At 34.1% G+C, this 21,235-nt stretch overlaps 1 protein-coding gene across 6 annotated transcripts in view; it reads left to right on the forward strand.

Annotated features, from left to right (window-relative positions):
• Positions 1-21,235, forward strand: part of LOC149774975 (ral GTPase-activating protein subunit beta-like) — a 141,554-nt gene that overhangs the window by 49,391 nt on the left and 70,928 nt on the right. For 4 of the 6 annotated variants that reach the window (XM_089944594.1, XM_089944590.1, XM_089944591.1 and 1 more), the window contains 7 exons: positions 1,673-1,815; positions 3,998-4,101; positions 6,514-6,630; positions 7,027-7,140; positions 9,739-9,834; positions 13,019-13,386; positions 18,867-18,905. In XM_089944594.1, coding sequence (XP_089800720.1) covers positions 1,673-1,815; positions 3,998-4,101; positions 6,514-6,630; positions 7,027-7,140; positions 9,739-9,834; positions 13,019-13,386; positions 18,867-18,905 — 981 coding nt within the window. The remainder of the gene's footprint in view (positions 1-1,672; positions 1,816-3,997; positions 4,102-6,513; positions 6,631-7,026; positions 7,141-9,738; positions 9,835-13,018; positions 13,387-18,866; positions 18,906-21,235) is intronic. The other 2 variants (XM_089944592.1, XM_089944595.1) reach the window with 1 other exon arrangement.

Below are 21,235 nucleotides of genomic sequence, written 5' to 3' on the forward strand. Positions count from 1 at the left end.
TATTTAAAAAGTAGACTATCAAATATGATGTTATACGCAATCCAGAGACAGAACATATTGATCATTAAAGTTTGGATGAATTAAAACTGATGTTAAAAGCGCTAGAGAATGAATGAGTTACTTAATGGACACTTGGCAGAACCAACATAATTGGTTCACTGTGTATTTTATTTCAGTATAAAGGGTAAGTACATAAGGATTTGGGGTTTTGTTTTTCAGATATAATTTTGATTTAGTATTTTGCTCATAGTCTCTGGGGTTATAAACATTCCACTTAAAAAATTTAGATTGATTTGCCTCTGATTAATAAAAGCTGTATTTTGTTGCTTACCTTAATGTCGATATTACAGACAATAGAACTAGACAATAGACAGGATCAAAAATGTTCTGTAAATTAATTCTTAGACAGTTAATTAATACCAAATTGTCTATATTACTTTCATTTCGTGATCAAAAAAGGATGATAAAAGTAAAATGATGCTTTTTTCACACCTTGTGTGGAAATAAGTTAGAGAACACAGATCATATAGAAACTTTCTTCATCATGATTAGGATTAGTTTGCAATAATGTTATTTAAGAAGCAAAAGATATCATTGATAAAATAGTCCTCAGAGATGTAAATGTTACTACTCTTTAGTCTTCAGCAAAGTAACAAAAAAGAGCGAAAACCAACAAGTTTGGTAAAATTTAACAAAAAATGTATTTCCTTAGAATATAAAGTAAAAATGTATAATGAACTTACAGTATTGTGAATTAAATCCCAAATAGTCTTAAAAGTTGTATCACAAGTCCAGAAGTACTGAGTATTCTGAATGAATTCCAGTAGTGTTATGACTGAATTCCAATCTTATAAGTGCTGTGTCAGTTGCCTGGAATAGTGTTGATGTGCAAGCAGTCTTGATGTATCACAATGATATAATCCAAAATGTCTCTAAATGAATTCACAGTAACTTCAAAACAGTGATTTAGTCTTAAAGTCAAAGAGCACTTTGTAATTCTAATGAATCCTCCTAAATTAAAACAACCAAAAGACTGATTCGACTTTGGATATTAGTAAAGAATTTCTGTTTACTTCTCCCTTATGTAAAAATATAAGACACCATATGATCATGATGAGGGTCATTTTAATGGAAATTTCCATCAAACTGTAAATATTATTTGTTTATTGAATTTGTAAGGTCAAAATCAAGGCTGTATCAAGAACTCAAACCCAAATAAACATGTTTACCCAGAAATAATAATAATAATCTTAATATATAATCTACAATCATAGACATTTATTAGCTATATAATATGTTGTTTACAAACAAAAAAATGCCAATCATGTAGGCTCATGCTTCTACATTCAGTTATTGACAAAAACCCATCACACCAAATAAATTAAATATACATAACCTTTATTCATGGACAAAAGCCAACACACAATACAAATTATATATATATATATATATATATATATATATATATATATATATATATATATATATATATATATATATATATAACAATAAGCAAAATTAAAAGAATAAGTTAAAAAAATTAATTTATCTTTGTTAAAGAATCTATTATCATGTGCAGAATTAAATTATTGGGTTTTGTTACAGATGTTTGATGCTTGCAGTATTTTTGGATGTTGTATCAAAATATGACTTGCCTGTTCCTGCATTTCAGAACATAAGTGGACAAGTTTTATCCAACATCTTGTTTAATTCCTGTGACCTACTGAGGGTTGATTTAGCTGGGGTTCAGATTTTAGCTCCCTCAATACTGAGTGCCCTAGAACTGGTTCTTAATGATCTCAACCCAAGGTTTAGGTGAGTTGAATGCCTATGTCTATTTTAACAGCATACTGCTTTCAGTGGGTGACTTTCCATTACAGCTAACATAATGCCGGTGCCACCACCAGTTGAAATCTGCCAGAAACTTGCTGGAAAGGATTTTTCCCATGATTTTAATGTTGTTTTAAGAAAAATATGCAAGCAGTAATTGATAAAATTTATGGTCATATCGACATGCTGTGTTCTGCAGAGGACTATTTATGATATCTAGTTGGTTATGAATATAAATGCCATTCTTGCATCCAGTATGACTGCTGCCACATTTATTAATTTGGAAATGTTGTCACTCAAGAATATCAGAAATGGTTTCAACACTTAAGATGAAGGAATGATCTTAAATTTAATTCCTGGAAATTCTTTTCAGCCAGTTGTGTCAGTTGCTTTGAGGGACTCATATTTAGTTATGCTCTGATAATGAAAATGAGTCCAATATGGCAAGTTACACAATTTTCATGGAAACAAAATAACGATATTGAAGAAAAATGTCTTGCAAAAATGGCACCCCTTGACTGCTAGATTGATACATGTATTAAGTTTTATAGACTGATTTTAAACAGTGTTTCATTTATTCTCCTAAAATGAATGTGTGACAGATGGACAGCTGGATAAATGGAACTTAATTTTATATTACAAAAAACAGGAAACAAAAGAACTTTTTCTCCAAAACTGCTGTTCAGAATTGGACCAGATTTAAAAGAAAGCATTCTGGCCTGAAGGCAGATGATGCTTAACAGACCATAACAAAATATGGTAGCCATTACTAGAAACTTAAAAAACCATTAAATGATTTCTCCAACAATGCTGACCAGAATTTGACCAAATTTGACAGAAAGCATCTTAGTATGGACCCTTTAAAGTTGGAATAGATGAAACTAACCGACCATCAGATATGGCTGGCTTTGCTAATATAAAAGAAAAAACCCCATCAGAACTGCTGTCACTGATTTGGGCCAAATTTAAAGAAAGAAAAAGAAACCTGCTCTGGTAGAAAGGGTTTGTAAATTTGTTTAAGTAATGCTGATTCACCATCAAATATGGTAACCAATAATAAATATAGAAAAGCTTTGAATAACTTCTTCTCTAAAACCACTTAATAGAATAAACCAAATTAGACAGAAAGTATTATGGTATGACAACCTTTTAATTTTGTTCACATATAAGAATCCATCATCAAATATGGTCACTGTTGCAAACATTAGAAACTTCTCAATCACTTTTTAACAAAATGCTGAATACCATTTGAGCAATTTTAACAGTTAGTATTGTTACATTTAACAATCCACTATTAAATTTGGCAACTATTACCAAAAATAGAAAGACCTTCCAATGACTTCTTGAAAATTGGTCAACAGAAGGTGAACCATTTTGACAGTAAGCATTGAAGTGCTAGGCCTTTTTGATTTTAACCAATGATTCCAAAATGCAATCCAGAATGGCTGCCATTACAGAAAATAGTTTAAATGTCAAAAGCAAGAAACTAAACTACACTGGTATAAAGCTTTTAGGTTAATGCTATCCATATGAGTGATTTCAGTCCCACTTGGACACCATGTTTAAACTAAATCACTAAAATCATTTTCCCCCAGCAATAATGCATTTTCAAATCAGAACATATACCAGAGTGACTCAGTTGATCAACCCAATATGAAATCATGATCTCAAACCAGCTTTTATTGGAAAATTTCATATGCAAGCGAGTTAATGGACTGGCCACAGCAGACCATTATGGAATCACTTTGGAACTATTAAGGTTGAAGTCTAACAAAATGAATCAAAGTTCAAGTGACTCAACAACTGCTTGGTCTAAAATATCTGATGACTCCACTTTGAATTGGTCACCTTGATTTCATTGTCTTATTGAATCATTTTAAATTGTTGCAGAAAAGAAGATTCACTTCATTGTGTCCAGTAACCTGTGGTGACATCGTGAATGTTTCAGTCTGAAACTGTTACAATGTATCAAAACCATCAATATATTACTTAGACATTAAATGGATCAGTTTCAACCAAACTCTGTCAGATAGCTTAGCATTTTGTGAGTTTCTGTTTCTGTACACAAATTTGTTTTACTATGATGAAAGAAATGCCTTTTGGTAGAAAATTGCATTTTATTGTACATTCTGAATGTTAGCTTATGACATTTTTATTTTAACAACAGGGTGTGTGATCAAATACCCATTGTAGAGCTGAGGAAAGCCAGCGTACATCTCCTCCTCTCAATGTTGTCTTTGCCTCTTCATTTCAAAGATCTGGAAATCAGAGGTGGGTCTCTTTTCTTAAGATAATTAAAATCATTTTTCTCAACTGTATAAGCATGGTGAGACAAACATATTGCTTTCCTGGTGGCAGTGTTGATGGCAACTGGATAAGTGTCATAGGGCCTTAAAATTTTATATGTGACTCACTGGTTTGTACTGCTTAGGACCACAAGCTGGTCAAACAACTAAGTCTGACTTGGGAGTTAAGTAAACCAATAATTAGTTGCTTGGATTTGGTTTAAGTTATGAAAAACAAAGATCTAATTTAGACTAGTGCTGTATGTCTATCATGCTAAATTTGTTGATTTCATAATGTGTTACGATTCCAGTCACTTAAAACAGTAAACTTCCTCTTGCATCAGTGTTCCTTTATGAAACTTATCCGATGTTTTAAGGATTAAACAGCACATAATATTCAGTTAATAGGAAAAAAACTAAGAAATATTAAAGGTCAAAGAGGTTAATGCTGCTAATGTAAGACAAAATCACATCCAAAAAAGACCAGTAATTGAGTTCTACTCATCCTGATATTTAGGCCCATTGAAGGTTGTGGTATTAAAAAAAGTAATTGTGTGTAAGATACTATGGTAGTACATCATACCAGAGTTAGCAGGCAAGACACTTGTTTCTCTGGAAACCTTATTTTTAAAAATTGACACAGCTTAGGGAAAAACAACAACATACAACACTTCCTCGTTGTAATACTGTCAGTTGGAGCCATGGTGTGTGCCATCCTGTAATGTAGACAGCGTTATAATGAAGTTCATTTAAAGTATTAAGTAATGGAAACAGCAATCATACCCAGTTTATAACAAAAAGTGTGTTACAACAAAGGGTGCTATGATAAGGATATGAGCATTTTTGGTTTACATAATGATTAATTAATTTGTTTGCTTTTAAATACATTGATATAGTTTACTACATTGACCAAGATTGAGAGTGCTTTTGACAGATTGGGTTGTGGGTATCTTGTATCAAAATTGAAAAAGTCATGAATATGAATATTTTTGTTTTTTCAGCAAATATTATTTCAGTCAGATTTCTAGAACAGACTACTTGCAGTATTGTCTAGGTATCAAATTTTATGAAAAGTCCAAAAATATAGAATGTTCGAAATAAATTCTAATAGTCTTAAATGTCCTGATATACCACTGTGATGCATTGTTTTTAATGAGTTCACAATAATGTGAAAATAATGTGTTAATCCAGAGTTAATGAGAACTTAGTAATTCCAATGGATATTTTAAATAAATAATATCTCTCAAATTATATCTGAACACAACTGTAAACTTTGATAACAAAACAAATTCCACCGACTGATTTTTAAAATGGGACTAATTTTTTTGTTTTATCAAGTCACTGTTTTTACAGATTTTCACTTGACTTATAATGTAATGGAATGTGAAGACTTTCCAACAGAAAAACCTAGTCTAAGGGGTCATCTGTCTAGCACATATGCATGGTGGGGTTTAACCCAAGTGCATACACTTCTGTGTGCGGGGGGTCTACTGATAATGTACATGCACATAGGAGGTGGGGTGAAACCACAATAACTTGTCTACATTTGCCTTCAAATGAGCCACAGCTACCGGGAGAAGTAGGACTATGGGAGAGGTGTCACTTGTCTGCCGAAGTACCCCTGATTGCTAGCTATCATGCATCTCAGCAGCGAATCTGACACAGTCTGGCATCCTGCCTCATGGATTACACATCCTTCAATCTGACCTCACTGCAGACTGCTGCTGGCTCAAGATTTTAGCTGTCGCAGTGCTCAAGCATACTTATGCAGATGGGTGTGCGTGTGAAAAAGTATACATATGTGCAGGGAGGGGTGGGAAGGGTCACACTTGACCAGATTTTTGTGTACATACTAAATGGATGGACCCTAAATGTAAACAAGACTGAACCTGAACTCTTGCTGTGTAAACATGTTGTTTACAGCTTCCAATCTTGGACAAAAGTCAGCTATATAACACTTTGCTTACAAACGACCATTATCTTAAAGTATAATCTACAATCATGGACAAAAGTTAAGCACCAAATATAGATACATGTCTCTTGTTACTCATTATCAACTGGCCTCATGCTTAATTACCATCTACTCCAGTTGAGCTGTCACTTGTTTTTTCTTCTTCTTCTTGTGTTGTTTCAAAAATTGCATTTTGCCACTGAACATAGTTTAAATTTCTACTTACAAGCTTTATCTGAAATCTTCAAAATAAAATGAGAAGGCAGCAACATACATACTTACAGCATTTCTCATTTTGATGTTATTGAAAACTCTATTCATCTCCATACTTGTAAGATGTTGCTAATCTTAAATTTTATCATGATTAAATGAAGTGTTACCTATGAAAAAACAATTTAGTTCCATTTTTGGTCACTGTCTTGGTTTAAATATTTGTTTCTGTTATAGATATCTTGTCATCAGAGCAGAGTAGTACATTCTTCTCCCTAAAGCTGAGGATAATAGAACTTTTACACAAAGCTCTGATGATTGAGACAGACTCTACCAACACACAAATGTTACTGGGTATGTATGGCATATAATTATACCACCTGACCAGCAAATTTACTTCAACATACCTTTTTTCTCCAGAATAAAACCTAAGGTTTATGCTATATAAAGATGAGTAGATAAACATCAAGATTGCTATGCCAGCAAAAAGGATGGGCGTTATTTGCTTCTTTATCAGTGATGTTAAATTTGGCTTTGTCTGATACACTTATTAGCAGAAGTAAGAATTATCCTTTTTTATAGAATTCTTCATAAACAGGCTTTTCTTGGCTTGATTAGATTTGCGTCAGACTTCTCAAGTTGACCAGGAGAGATTCAGAACCAATGAAATTAATGAGCCAAAATGTCAAAGTTCAAGATCATAATGGAGGAATTTCTTCATAGATGAAGATATAGATGTTTTTTTCACAGGTGGCCTAATATTTATGGTACAAGACCTTGCCCTTTGTGAAGAGGCAGAACATGTGACTGTTACACAACCTCAGCAAGAAATCCCACCCACAGAGACATCTGATGCTCAGCCATGTAAGTATGATCCCAATACAAGGAAATATTATTCACACAAATTCTAATTGTCTGGATTTTTTTCTTCATTTTCCTTGTGCAATTCTCCCATAACATACTTTATTTTTCTAATACATCCATTTTGTGACATGATGAAGTGTATGTGTGTGTGTATATATATATATATGTACAGTGTGACCCCACTGTAACACGCTCCATTATAAAATGAATTCAGATATAACACGGTCGTGGCATGGCTCCTGAAATTTTATGTACATGTTTTTTTCTCGTACACGAAAAAAATACTTTCTTAAAAGTATGCAAAAAATGTAAAATGTTTATCATCATTTTCGGGAAGAGATCATGTATGAATAATACAAGACAATCATGGTGTGGCTCCTGAAATTTTATGCATTTTTCTCGTACACGAAAATATTTTTTTTCTTCTTAAAAGTGCAAAAAATAACGTGTTGAAAGATTATTTTGGGATCACGTAGGGCTTTGCCAATGTCACTAACTGCGATTTTATTTTCATATTGGCAGCATAATATACCATCTTGCGATTTTTTTTTATTAGCAACTTTGTTGGCTGTTTAAACTTGTACATACAACTGTTGGTTTGGAATGGAGAAATTCAGAAAGGAAGGCGCAGACTGGGTATAAAATGCACTGAAATTTATCTGTTGTTACTTAAACAATTTCTTCATCCATATTGACAAACCATCATAACAGTGCATTGTTATATCATAATCCGCTTATGTTGACATCAAGCATAAGTACTATATGTTGTGAAATATCTGTTTTTTTTGTTGTTGACATTTCTGGTAGCGGACATCAACCTGACGGGGCATTATCTCGTTATCTATCTTTCATCGGATTTTTGGCCACTCGCTAGTAATTAATAATTTTATATAGACTGACATTTGTATGTGGATAGTAAGTAAAACTCCTCTTTTTTTCACTCAGAATTAAATCATTCAGAACACTCACATTTTCTGAATTAATCCTTGTCATCAGACTAGAACACCGAAGTCTCTATCATCCATTGACCCTTTGTTAAATTTCTGATGCATACATGGAAGGCAGCATCACTCCACTACCACAAATGTTTAAAAAAAAAACCCACCTTGTTGGTATATTCAATAGGCAGGGTGGAACAGTAACTAAAATCAACCAAACAATGGCCAATTCCTTTTTTTAAAATGTACCCAGATAAAATAGTTTGCTGAAATTTCAAAGAAAACATTACTTTTGAAGCAGCGACTGTTATGAAAACATAATAAGCAAATGGAAATAAAAACCAGTCTTAATCATGCAATACAATTATTTGATATTGCCGCCACAATAAGAGAATGGCTTTTTTTTTGGTTCTCCAAAGTTGTCCTTTAGTGGTGATATGACCATCCATGCAGGAGGAATAGTGATAACAAGATTGTCAAGATGGCTGATGGCTGGATATTTTCATTTAGGACCAAGTAGATCATTTGATGAATGTGTGTATACAATTTATATCATCAGTAGAGCTAAAAACCATTTGGTCAGAAGGTAAGCATGAAAACCTAACCTGAGCCAGTAAAATGTAAATACATGTTGCAGTGACCTTCTTTTATTGTAACAATGCGATGCTAATAGAGATGCATATAATTATTTAGTTTGATAAATCTAGCATGAACAGAGCTTGATATAGAAACTTACAAAATAGAATTTAACCAAAGTCAGTGGATCATAAAATATGGGTCACAGTTACCAACTTTTGTGATAAATGTGTAGTACACATTCAAATGTATCTCCTCACCAAGTTTCATCATTCCAGGTGTAACAGTATGTGAATGCAAAAAATTTACAAAAATTTTACACCTTATCTACATGTACAAACTTAGACCCCCACCCTCCCAAAAGAGAGAGTAAGGCTAATTTCTTGTATTTTACTTTCTCCCTAACAATTACTTCTACACTGCATTTAGACATTTATTGCAAGATGATTCAATCTTAATCCTTACCCAACATTTAACAGACCTGCCTTGGATGCCGGAGGTCATGGGTTCGATTCCCGGCCAAGTCATACCAAAGACTTACAAAAATGGTACTAACAGCTGCCTTACTTGGCGCTCAGCATTAAGAGGTTAGTGTCAGGACTGGTCAGCCTGGTGTCAGAATAATGTGACTGGGTGTGACATCATGCTACATGTCTGAAGCATGATGCCCCAGTGCTTGACATCACTATAAACTGCCACACTGCAGACATTTTAGCGATATGACTGAAAAATTGTTAAAGATCCAAATTACAAACACACATCACACATAATCATTGACTACACTGTTTCGGCTGTGTCAGTACACCAATCTATTTATCAGTTGATCTGTTTATTTATATATCATTACAAAAATATGTGCATAAATATATACATACTTGCATACTTAATCAAATGTAATAAAAGCTGAAGAGGTAATAAAGTCAGCCAGTCAATCATGCGTAATATACTTGCATACATCCATCTATATGTGCATACCTAAATATATACACATCTGTCTAGACAAACAAATATAAGCATCTTGAGCTTTGAAAATTTTAATCACCTTAAAATGTCCTGTCAATGTACTTTTAATTTGTGATTTCAGCTTCCAGCCACTCAGGTACCACTGTTAGTGTTGGGTCCAGTGAAACTAGTTACCATGAGTCTTCTTATCATCGCATACCCAATTCGCAGGATATTGGTAAAAATCTCAACTGAATAAAATCAGATTCTTGCTTTAAAGGTTTTGTCTGATTGATTTTTTATATATTAACCAATTAGAATGTGTTTTGTAAATTTCCAGTTGTCAGTAAATTTTACTCATTCATTGGAAGAAATCCGAATTGTTTCAGTTTAAATAACACACAATGCACAGGTTCAATAGACACTTCATTGTACATATAAAATAATCTTTGGCACAACGGGGGCAAATCCTGTCACAGCACACTGCACCAGCCTAGCTCTCAATTTGTTCTATAGGAATACCTTAGGAAGAGAGACCTGGGGAGTTTGTAGGGTTGTGAAGAGTGTCCGACACCTGTATGTTTAGCCGCAAGGGGCTGATACGAGGCATATAGGGACACTGATAACCGAACTAGACAAGTTCGATCCTGAGGATGCTATGATAACAAACATCAGCCAATACGCCATACATGCACTGTAGGAAGCAGGTATGAAGTATATATGGGCATAATAGTTAAATACATTTAAGTACTGACACAAATTGGGGTTCCAAAGCAAAGTTATGAATGCATGAAACTTGGTCATGGCCCAAACAAAGTGAAGGAAGTGCTGTGACTATTGAACAGTATGACTGTAATGAAGGCCTTCAATTTAAAGGAAACTTAAGGATGTATATGGATAATAATGAATGAAAATGCAAAAAAAACCCCAACCAAATCATGGAAAATGCATGAAATAGGTTGGGATCTGCATGATAAGCCTGATGTGCTTAAACTTTAAAACGTTAAATATATGTATTAGCCAGTTAAGAATTCACATGTCCACTAATAGATGGTAAATAATTAATAAAATTTAAAATGAAAAAAATTAATTGTATGATGTTCTTGCTAAGTAAAGAAACGATTAGTGCATCGATTGACACAAGCTTGAACCAAGTAGTGAGGCACACACTGTGACATCTGTCTATGTGCAAAGCTATTTCAGTCTTGGTGCACCAGAATATATCTACAATATGTATTGGAGGACCATTGACCTAATGTTTTGATAAGATGGTCCGGAATTCCAGCCTTAGCAGCACTGGTAGCCACCCCCATACGAAAGGAGTGCCTATTATAATGAAGTGAATCATAACCTAACCTGGACAAAACTACCTTAATGGTAGGATAAAGAAAGTTCTACTTAAAGCGCGACCATTGTCCATGAGAAACATAGGATCACAAGGGCATGCTCCAGCTAATATCCCAATACAATGGAATTTCTTGATCACATGGTATGGGCATACAAGGACATCACAGTTCATAGCACACCTCAAAGAAAGCATAAAAAGATAGTGCACAAGCAGTTTGTAGTAAGAGTTTAGTGTACTCACTCAGTCCATAGTGTTCCAAGCACTGCCATTTGTCACATAATATATCATATGTAACAGGAAGTCGTTTCAGTCAATAGTCCCATTGCACCTTTCTGACGCCTTTCAATATATTCTGTAGCCTAAGTAAAGAACTAATATTAGTAAATGGAGTAGGGAAACCAACATGCAAGTATGAATGCCAAATACTGGCTAGATAAAGTTTTATAGTTTGATATTTCAGGTGCAGCATTTATGTACAATGAGCAACAAAGTAAATTCAAGGTGTCCTCTTTCACAGTGGTGGGGGGGAAACTAGATCCTGGAATCAACAATCTTACCATTACCAAGAAAGACCTGAAGCTTTGGAAGCCTGCCAAATAAGCACATCTGTTGCCTGTGGTCAAAGAAGAGTCCCACAAGAAATTTATGGTTGGCTCTAGGTGAGCAGTAGTCTTGCTGGAGGAGGGCACTCTCATGGTTGTTGCTCTGCTGTGGGCGCCAGCTGCCGGAATTGTGCAATCTGTAAATGAGATAATGCATCATCTATAGCATTTTTCTTTCCTGGTATATGTTCAGCATATATGACAAAGCCATTAGTAGCAGCTGTCAAAGTCAGGAGGCGCCTTAGTTTCATAATATCACAACTCTTATATCTGCCTTTATATTATTGTAAGTGTAGTCTCTTTGTCACAGTGGAAGAGTATTTGTTTTTTGCTGCCATTCCCGACCTCACATCACTGCTGCCACCACTATGGGATATAATTCACAGAAAGCTATAGACAGTTTATTGGCCACCAAAGGACATAGCTCTTCTCACCATGAATTTGCAAACCAGTGACCTCGAAAATACCCTTCAAAACCAACAGACCCTGAAGCATCAGTGTAAAGTTCCATATCTGCAGAATCAGAGATACCATCATCATAAGATAGAGAAATCCCATTCCACTGATTGAAGAAACTACCGACATTTGTAAATCATTCTTGCATTCACTGAAATATGTAGGTGATGATGTAGCTCCCAAATGGATGTTGATACTTGCAATAAATAAGACACAAATGTCCAACCTGAAACATTTACATGACAGGCAAAAATCAAGTGTCCCATGAGACATAAGAGTTCACGTTTAGTTACTGATTTTGTTGTGAGAAACTGAGTCTGAATGTTTCTAATTCTGTGTGTAAATTGTTTCAAATTAACAAAAAGAAATAGTGTATGAAAAGTGGTTTAGATTGGTTGGAAATCTTTTGAATATTGATTAATGCAGTGGTTATCATACATAACCTGCAGTGCAATGTTTTTCATATCTTTAAGCCATGGATTGACATTGCATTATCATTTGATTATAATAAGATTGATAAAAATTATACCTATTTAAACAAATTCTTTTTCAGTCAAATATGCCTTTTACAGGGCACACTTAACTCAGGAGCATACAGTTGAGTTTTGGACACTGCTGTTGTATTACTGAGCAAGGCACTTATCTGTTGTTCTTACCGTCAGTTTCTCATTTAAGTAAATTTGTAACTGCATTTTATTGATAACCTGCAGTGGACTGGCATCCCAATGAGGGGAGAGTACTCCTGTATATTAATTTGCTTCATGCAATGGAAATAGGGATACAAAAAATCCTGCTTCCTGGTATACTATAAGGTCAAATAAGATTTCAATTGTTTTAACTTCTGCCTCTTAAGTGCTAGAGAGCTTATGAGATACCTTTGTCATTGTTTTGGTTTCAGTAATTTTTGATATTGCTGTTGTTGACATTTTTATTGTTGGTAATATATTTAATTCAGTGATTTAGACATAAAAAATCTTTTTTATTTCACTCTTAAATTCCAAACTCCCTTCTTTCAGACACTGCCTATGGCCTTTTTGGACAAGCCATATCTCTTGTCTGTAATAAACTGATGACATCATGGAAGTTAGAGCTAAACACTGCCCTTGCTGCAATGGAACTTCTCTCCAGCATGGCAAAAGTCAACATTAGACCACCAAATATGCTCATGTGTAAAAGAGCAGTGAAATGGATATGTGACTTTATTGTGCATCAGTGTAGTCGCCCAGCTCCGTGCCATTCTCGAGATCTGCACTCCATGATTGTTGCAGCTTTTAAATGTTTGACACTTTGGCTTGTTGAGCATAGTCGTCTATTGTATGACAAGGAGTGTCTGCATAATGTCCTGGAAGTTGTGGAACTCGGCATCTCTGGATCAAAGTCACAGGTACACATTGTCTGCATACTACACCTTGCATACTATGCAACATCTGCATGCTACACATTGCATACTATGCAATATCTGCATGATGCACATTGCATAAGATGCAACAATTGCATACTACACATTATCTGCTTACATTAAATTATCTTTAATAATCTGTATTTATGCAGAAAGTACGATTTTTACATCAAGTCTTCTGATATTGATTTTTAAACCAAGTGGTAAAAAATCTTTGTCTGAACCATTAACAATCAGTGTTATTGAAGTACACGATTTGAAAATTTAATTTTATGTTGCATTTCTGATCAGAATGGTATGTGTTTGTTGAAATTGATTATTAAATTTCCACTAGCCAGACAGGCCAGATGCTTACAAAAGTTATAGACCATCTCAAAATTCACTTTCTCATTTGTCAATGCAGTGGAATTAAATCTTTTCAGTCTAACACTTATGGAGTCTTTCTGGGGGTTTTCCATTGTAGATGGGATATTTATTTTGGACAATGGTCCATAACAGGACCAACAGATAATTCAGAACATGAAACTATTATCCAGTATATGAAATGGACACCCAATTTGCAGAAAATTGTTTCTCTCACACTTTTTAATAATAAAAATTGGTTTCTCGATCTTATCTTATGCCTGCTCAATAGGAATTTTCTCCTATCAAAGTTTTCAACAGTTTTAAAAGACAACAAATTTTGAACTGTACCATGCTGAAATTATATTGAAATGAACCTGCAAAATAATGATAGATCTGTCTTAACTATCTTGTAGGTGATCATACAGGAAGCTCAGTCAGATGATTTCAGAATGTTAGTTTATTTGTTCCTTTTTGTCTAGCCCACATCAGTGTGAAGTCACAGACAGAGTAATCACTTTTCAGGTGCTGGCAGCAGTGGCGTCAGCAGTTTATGATTTTGGTTAAAATATTTCATGTGCTAATTTGTCCTAAATCCCTTGATAGATTTTCATCATACTTGTCATAAATCATTTTGATACTAAAACAATTCATTTGAAAACAGTTTCACTTGCTCCTTTTACTTCTGGGGTCATATGGCAGTCACATAACATTTTTGTTAAGGTTTTCATCAAAGTTTTTTCAGTTTCTTTTATTTCCTAAACCTCTTGATGGATTTTGGTGACATGTACACTTGCACATTTGACCTTGGGGTTAAAGTCATACAAACTTAAGGTTTTCAGATATAGGTTTTTCATTTTCTTGTATTTCCTCAACTGCTTGATGGATTTTTCCTCTTACTTTGCATGAATCATTATGACTCTAAGACAGTTAATTTGGCAACATGCAAACTTGCCTATTTGACGATGGAGTCAAGGTCACATAGAAAATTTGCATTATGCTTTTGGTTAATGTTTTTTCTTTTGCTTTTATTTCCTATACATGGCATGAATCATTATGAAGCTAAAACAATTCATGATGTAGCATGCCCTCTCTCCCTTTTGATCTTAGGGTGAAGGTCAGTCATAAAAAAATTGCATTATGGTTTGGGTTAAAATTGTTATTTACTTAATCCCTTTATAGAATTTGATCAAATATTGGATAAATCGTTATGAAGCTAAGACAATTCTTTCCACAGCATAATTTCTCCTTTATTTTACATTTTTTAAAACCCTCATTGTGGGCTCAGCATGTAGGTTCTATTGACCAATCACACTGCTGCATAGATTGCTCATTTGGAAAAAGCACAGTATTTGATGTCAATTATAACACAAAAATCACCATGTGTAGACATGGGGAAAATAAATTGTGTTGAAACTTTTGGCAGTTTTGTTTAAAAATCATAAATAAAATAAAAATGAAGGTAGTCCATAAAATTAACTACCCAGATAAGATACAGACTTGAAAAAGTAGCCAGCTTGACAAAAAGTCACTGGCCATAGAATAGAATGCAAATGGCTGCTTCAGATGCTGAAGAGCTTAGCTTAAGCATGAAATGGTTTTCATGACTGCCTAAGGACTGAACAGTTAGATGTAATGAAACATTGACAGGCAACTAAGAAGATCTTTTCAATCTTTTCCTTTTCTTCAGGCAGATGTTTGACTCCTCCCCCCCAATGTCAATTATATTTGTATAAAGGTTGCAGGAGGATATTGCCTCAAATGTCAGGAAGGTGTTAGAAAGTTAACTTTTAAAATTTCTTACAAGATGAAAATTGGAATTCTTTTGAGCATGTGGAAAAGTACTTACAAGAAAAATATATATGAATAATTGCTGGGGCTGTGAATGAAGTCATTTGAATAAAATTTGTTGTACATCTTCTATGCATTTGTTTTATTTCACCATGGCATGTGGAATAAGGCATATTAAAAAGGACAGATGAAATTCCTTCATGATCTTGAGGTGAAATTGTGCATATATATATATATATATATATATATATATATATATATATATATATATATATATATATATATATATATATATATATATATATATAATTGTGTACAAATCAGATCCAGCTGCAACCTGCATAGATCCAGATCTGCCCTTGTATTAAGTGATAAAATATATTAGTTGATGCAGGCCATGATCTTTGGGGTGTGGTGATTGTCAGTTTGACCTGACTTACAGGTAAGTAAGTATACATGGTATTTCATCTTCTCATGAAGGAGCAACGCCAAACACACTCAGTCATTGTATTTGTAATTTGAGCAGAACCTGAATTGTTGGAAAAACCTTCAGGAGAGAACTGTTTTCACATATACCTTAATTCTGATACCTATGAGTCAGAACCCAATCAGATTTGAAATTTATTTTTGTACTGAATTTGATGTAATTATCATTGTCATCAAAATGACATATCCTATTGAAAAAAGTAAATATCCATAACCTATTTCAGTGTAAGAGATGAATAACAATAACCTTTTTCACTTCACTAGATGTAAAACCATAACCTATTTCAGTTCAGGTGTTGAAAAACCATAACCTTTTTCAGTTCAGGAGATGAATATTCAGGAGATGAATAACCATAACCTGTTTCAGTTAAAATATCCATAGCCTATTTCAGTGTTAGAGATGAATAACAGATAATGATCAGTAATACAGAATATGATAATTGCCTTTTGTTGGAAAATACAATTTAGACTGATAATATGATGGTTATTGTTGGAGTGGTGAATATTATTATTATTATTATTATTATTATTATTATTATTATTAATTTATTGATTTAACCCTTTACCTCATAGAGCATAATGACAAAGTGCAGCACACTATAAATAGAACACCTGTTGCCTAGTTGACAGCATACGCATAGACCTGCCTGTGAACTGTTAAGCAATGTAGTGTATGTTACGTTTAACAGCAATTTTAACCATTTTACATTTTTGGTACACATCTATTATATGTGGAAAAATTTAAGAGTAAAGTCCGATTGTTATAGCTTTGTAATTGTTTTTCATGCAAGAATTTTTTATGTGCTTTAAAATCAAGAGAGAATTCGTTCACCATCATGTCAGTGAGGCCGCGTGACCAGCCGTAGCTGCCATTTCCGATACTCGAAATTTACAAGGTTTTCATGTGCGTCTACATCACTAAGTCATCTGAATTTGATAAATTATAAAAACTAATTGCTGCCTACATTAATATCAGAGACTTTACCTAATTTATTGAATCTTTCATGGTTGTGATTCTAATCGTGAAAACTTCATACGCACTGAATGAAATCTGCAGCCGCCATTTTGGAGAGTGGAGATTACGACCCAGTTACTTTAAATAGCAGATATCGACCAGTGCATGAATAGCGACCACGTGATCTGACGTAAATGTCATTCGCAGAAATGAATGTAGTATCTAATGGGGGGTTTTCCCCAAAGGTGGTGCTACGAAAACCAGCTCAAAATGGCTGATGTTTACTGCAGGCGTCAAAAGGCACTTCCATGTGAATCTTGTAGAGGTGTCAAAAGGCGCTTCCATGCGAATGGAGTAGAGGCGTCCAAAGACGCTTGCATGAGGTAAAGGGTTAAATAAAATTTTATTTATTTATTTACTCACCAGACCTTTCGGTCAACAAGGTGAAATTATGGCATTGTCCTTGCCAGTTGGCTGTCTTGTATGGTCTGTTTTGCGCTGTTAACCAACATTACTAGTTTTGACTTCTAATAAAGCACTGTACAATTTCAGTCAAACATGGCAGGAATGCCCTCAGAAAATACTCTTTGAAAAGTTTATCCAGAGTGTCTTCCTTAGCTACATCTAGCTACTTTAGCAACCAGTAGGAAATCCTGCTTTTAGCTTCTCCATAACAGCTGAACCATTTTCAGTCAAACTTGACAAGAATGTTTCTTGCATCCTACTTTATCAAAGTTATTCCTGATTGGCAATATTAGCAGCATTGTGGTTTTCATAGCAACCAGGTTGAAAATCTGATTTAAATATCTTAATCAGAAAAGCTCAGCCAATTTAGCTCAAACTTTATAAGAATGCTTGTTAGGATAATATTCTTAAATTCTTTCCAGGGTGTCTCCCCTAGCAATCTTGTGGCTTCATTTGCAACTGGGTAGCAAACGTTTTTTCAGATATATCTCTTCAATGACTGAACCAGTGTTGACAGTTTGTTTAGAAATGCTTTATCAAAATTTTGCTCTGGGAAGTTCCCACTAATGTGGCTTTGTTAGCAACCTTGCGTAACTGCAATTTTCAACTTATAAAAAGGATGGCAGAGTCAGTTTTGATCGAATGTAGTAGAAATGTTTCTTAGGACATGCTTGGTAACAATTTTGTTCAGAGTGGCTCATTTTATAATGGTATGGCTTCCATAGCAGACATATCGAAAATCTATTTTCAACGTCATCTGAATGGTTTGCCAATTTTGATAAAATTTGGCACAGATATTTTAAGGACATGCTTTGTCAGACTTGTGTAATTGCTCCTTAGCAATGTTGTGGCTTCAATAGGAATCAGGTGGTAAACTGACCAATGATACTTATCTCCAGTCAGGTGTATCTGTTGCTACTGAGATATAAAAAGTTATCATAGGATTACTTTCTCTCCAAAACTGAAATGCGATAGGGTCCTAACATTAACACATTTTACATTGATACATAAGATGACAATGCACCATCTAGTCCCTCTGAAGTTACTCAGATTAGAAACACAGATAAACAGCACGTCAGATGACACCAGTTTCTGCCAAATAGCTGGAAATTATCCTGACATAGGTAACTTTTAACTAAAAACACTTGCATTATTACCGCATTTGTATTTTATATCAATTTTTGCCAGATGGGCAATATCGGGCATATATGGGCCATTTGTTTTTCTGTGGTTCTGGTTACATTACAGTTAATGATTTTATACTGTTTTTTTCACATTACAATAGTTATATATAAGGCATACCTTCAGTCTGATCCACATATTTATGTACAAATTATTTTAATTAAAAATTTATATTTTAATCTGATATCTTTCTTCTAAAAATGTGGATTCTTTTTTCTTTTTTCAAATATTGTGGTTTCTATAGGAACAGCCAGTGTTTATTTATGGAGGCAGTCTCGCTGAGGTAAAAGTTATGATCTTTGGTTAGAGGAACCTGCATATATTTAGCACACTGCTTTGATGCTGCTGCTTTTTTGTATCACGGGTGAATTCTCCAAGTACGCTAGAAATGTATACCACTGGGTCAAGAAAGTTAAAACTAAATATGTCTGGGGATCTACAAGAGTACTGGATGTTTGAGCACATTGAAGAGCTTTGTTTTAAGTCTGCTATTTATTTTGTCTCTTATTAATATGTAAAAATGTGTAAATATGAATTAAAGGATCGGAATAATAAATATTTTGAGAGAAGAAAATAAAATAAAGGCTACAGCAACATAGGACCACATTTATAGTGGACAAAACAGTATTTTGTCTTGTATATTTTATAGTTCACTTGAATTCATCCACATAAATTCTGACTACCATGTAACTGTCTTTACTTATATTGAATTGTAAAATTCAAGAAACTATTTTTGTATCAAGAATATTGGAAAAGATACAAGTTTCCTGATGATGAACTAACAAGAGTCCAAAAATGAAAGATTTTTGTGACATTAGACTATTTCCCATTTTGTGTTGTACTCTAAAGAAAGATTGTTGGTGGAGAGTTGTGGATGTAATTTCAGTGGAATAATAGTGTTACCTCATTATAAAACCCTTTAATATACCACTGCACCATCTTAATACATGGATTTTTTTGTCTTCAATCCTATTAAATTCTGTTTGGGGTGGTCATTTATCATTGGCATTTTAATTATGTTACCTAATTTCAGTTCTTGGCTAATGAGTGCAATTTTAGTATGGTTTTGCACCCTTTAATGCCATTATTGTATTGTTTTTATACATTGCTATGACTCAGCCTTGATGGAGTATCCCTTAGTATAAGATTCATCCACTTAACACTGGTCACTTACATGACTTCCATGAACGGCTTTATAAAGAGGAAACACTATATTACATTTATTCTATAGTCACACAGTGAATTTCACAATGTATTTAGAAATTATTTATGCAAAAGGTGCTTACCACATTGTATATTCCTCATACCCTGTAGCGGTTTGTACATTATAATCTCAGTATTTTTCTAGTATCAGTCGGATTGTTTAAATATCAGTGGTCCACTGCTGTAATAAATGACTTTAGGTGTATTCTAATTGTTTGTTATTTTGAGGTTTTCATTACAACAGGGTATTATTTTGATATTTACTTGGCATGTCAGGTTCACAGTGATATTATGTTACATTGGGAAATTAATAATTACAAGATTTGTTTCAGAGAGGGAATGATATTGATTGTTTTTTTTTGATATTTTTTTAAATTAATGATAATATTGTAATTGCCATTTCAAATATGTGCAAATTCTTACATCTGTATACCTACCCAAAATATTTGTGCAAACTTTACACCCCACGATAATGCTATGATTTTACACCTCATGTCCTTCACTCCTAGCAGACCTTTACACCTGATAATCTTGCAATTTTACACCTAGTATATTTCACACCTGGCAATCTTTTTAATCCACATTACTGTCCTGTTATTGTACACATAGTTGATTCACATCTGAAAGATTTTTTACCCAATGGCAATTGTGTTATTTTACTGTTAGTGTACTTTACATCAGGCAGACTTGTACATCCCATGATAATCTTGTAATTTTACAGCTAGTATACTTAACTTAGGGCAAACATTTACACCGCATAACAAACCTTTTATTTTGCACCAAGTGTACATCACATGTGGCAAACTTTCACACCTCATGAAAATCCTGTTACCTTATACCTGGTGTACTTCAGATGTGTCATGTTAAATCAGATTTTCTGATTACCATGAAGTTATGTTTATTTGTCAGATGTCAGTTTTGGGGAGTTCCTGATTGCTATGAATTTATGTTTGTGGGATACCAGCTCTGAGCAATTTTTAAATTGCTATGAATTGAAATTTATTTGTAGAATATACATTTGGGGGTTTCCTGGTTACGATGAATTGATGTTTTTTGTGGGTTATAAGTTTGGGGAGATTTTATATGTGGAATATCAGTTTGGGGGAGATTTTGTGGTTGCTTCAAGCCATGTATTTAAAGACCCAGCAAATATTGCTGTATCGGTGATCACAATAAGTTGCTCATCCCCATTAGAGGATTTAAGTTTTAATTTGTGATATCCATGGGGGCCTCAAGTGGCCGAGTGGTCTAAAGCGCTTTCCGTTACTGATCACTGCCATCTCACCTCAGTCTGCGCTGGTTCGAGTCTCGGATTCAGCCAATGTGGGTATGTGATAAAGCTTGCCAGCAGCTTCTCGTGGGTCAGTGGTTCTTTCCGGGGTTTTCCTGGGTTCTTCCTCCACCATTAAT

The sequence above is a fragment of the Sinohyriopsis cumingii genome, unplaced genomic scaffold, assembly GCF_028554795.1.
Source record: "Sinohyriopsis cumingii isolate HCF-2022 unplaced genomic scaffold, ASM2855479v2 utg000059l, whole genome shotgun sequence".
Classification (NCBI taxonomy): domain Eukaryota; kingdom Metazoa; phylum Mollusca; class Bivalvia; order Unionida; family Unionidae; genus Sinohyriopsis; species Sinohyriopsis cumingii.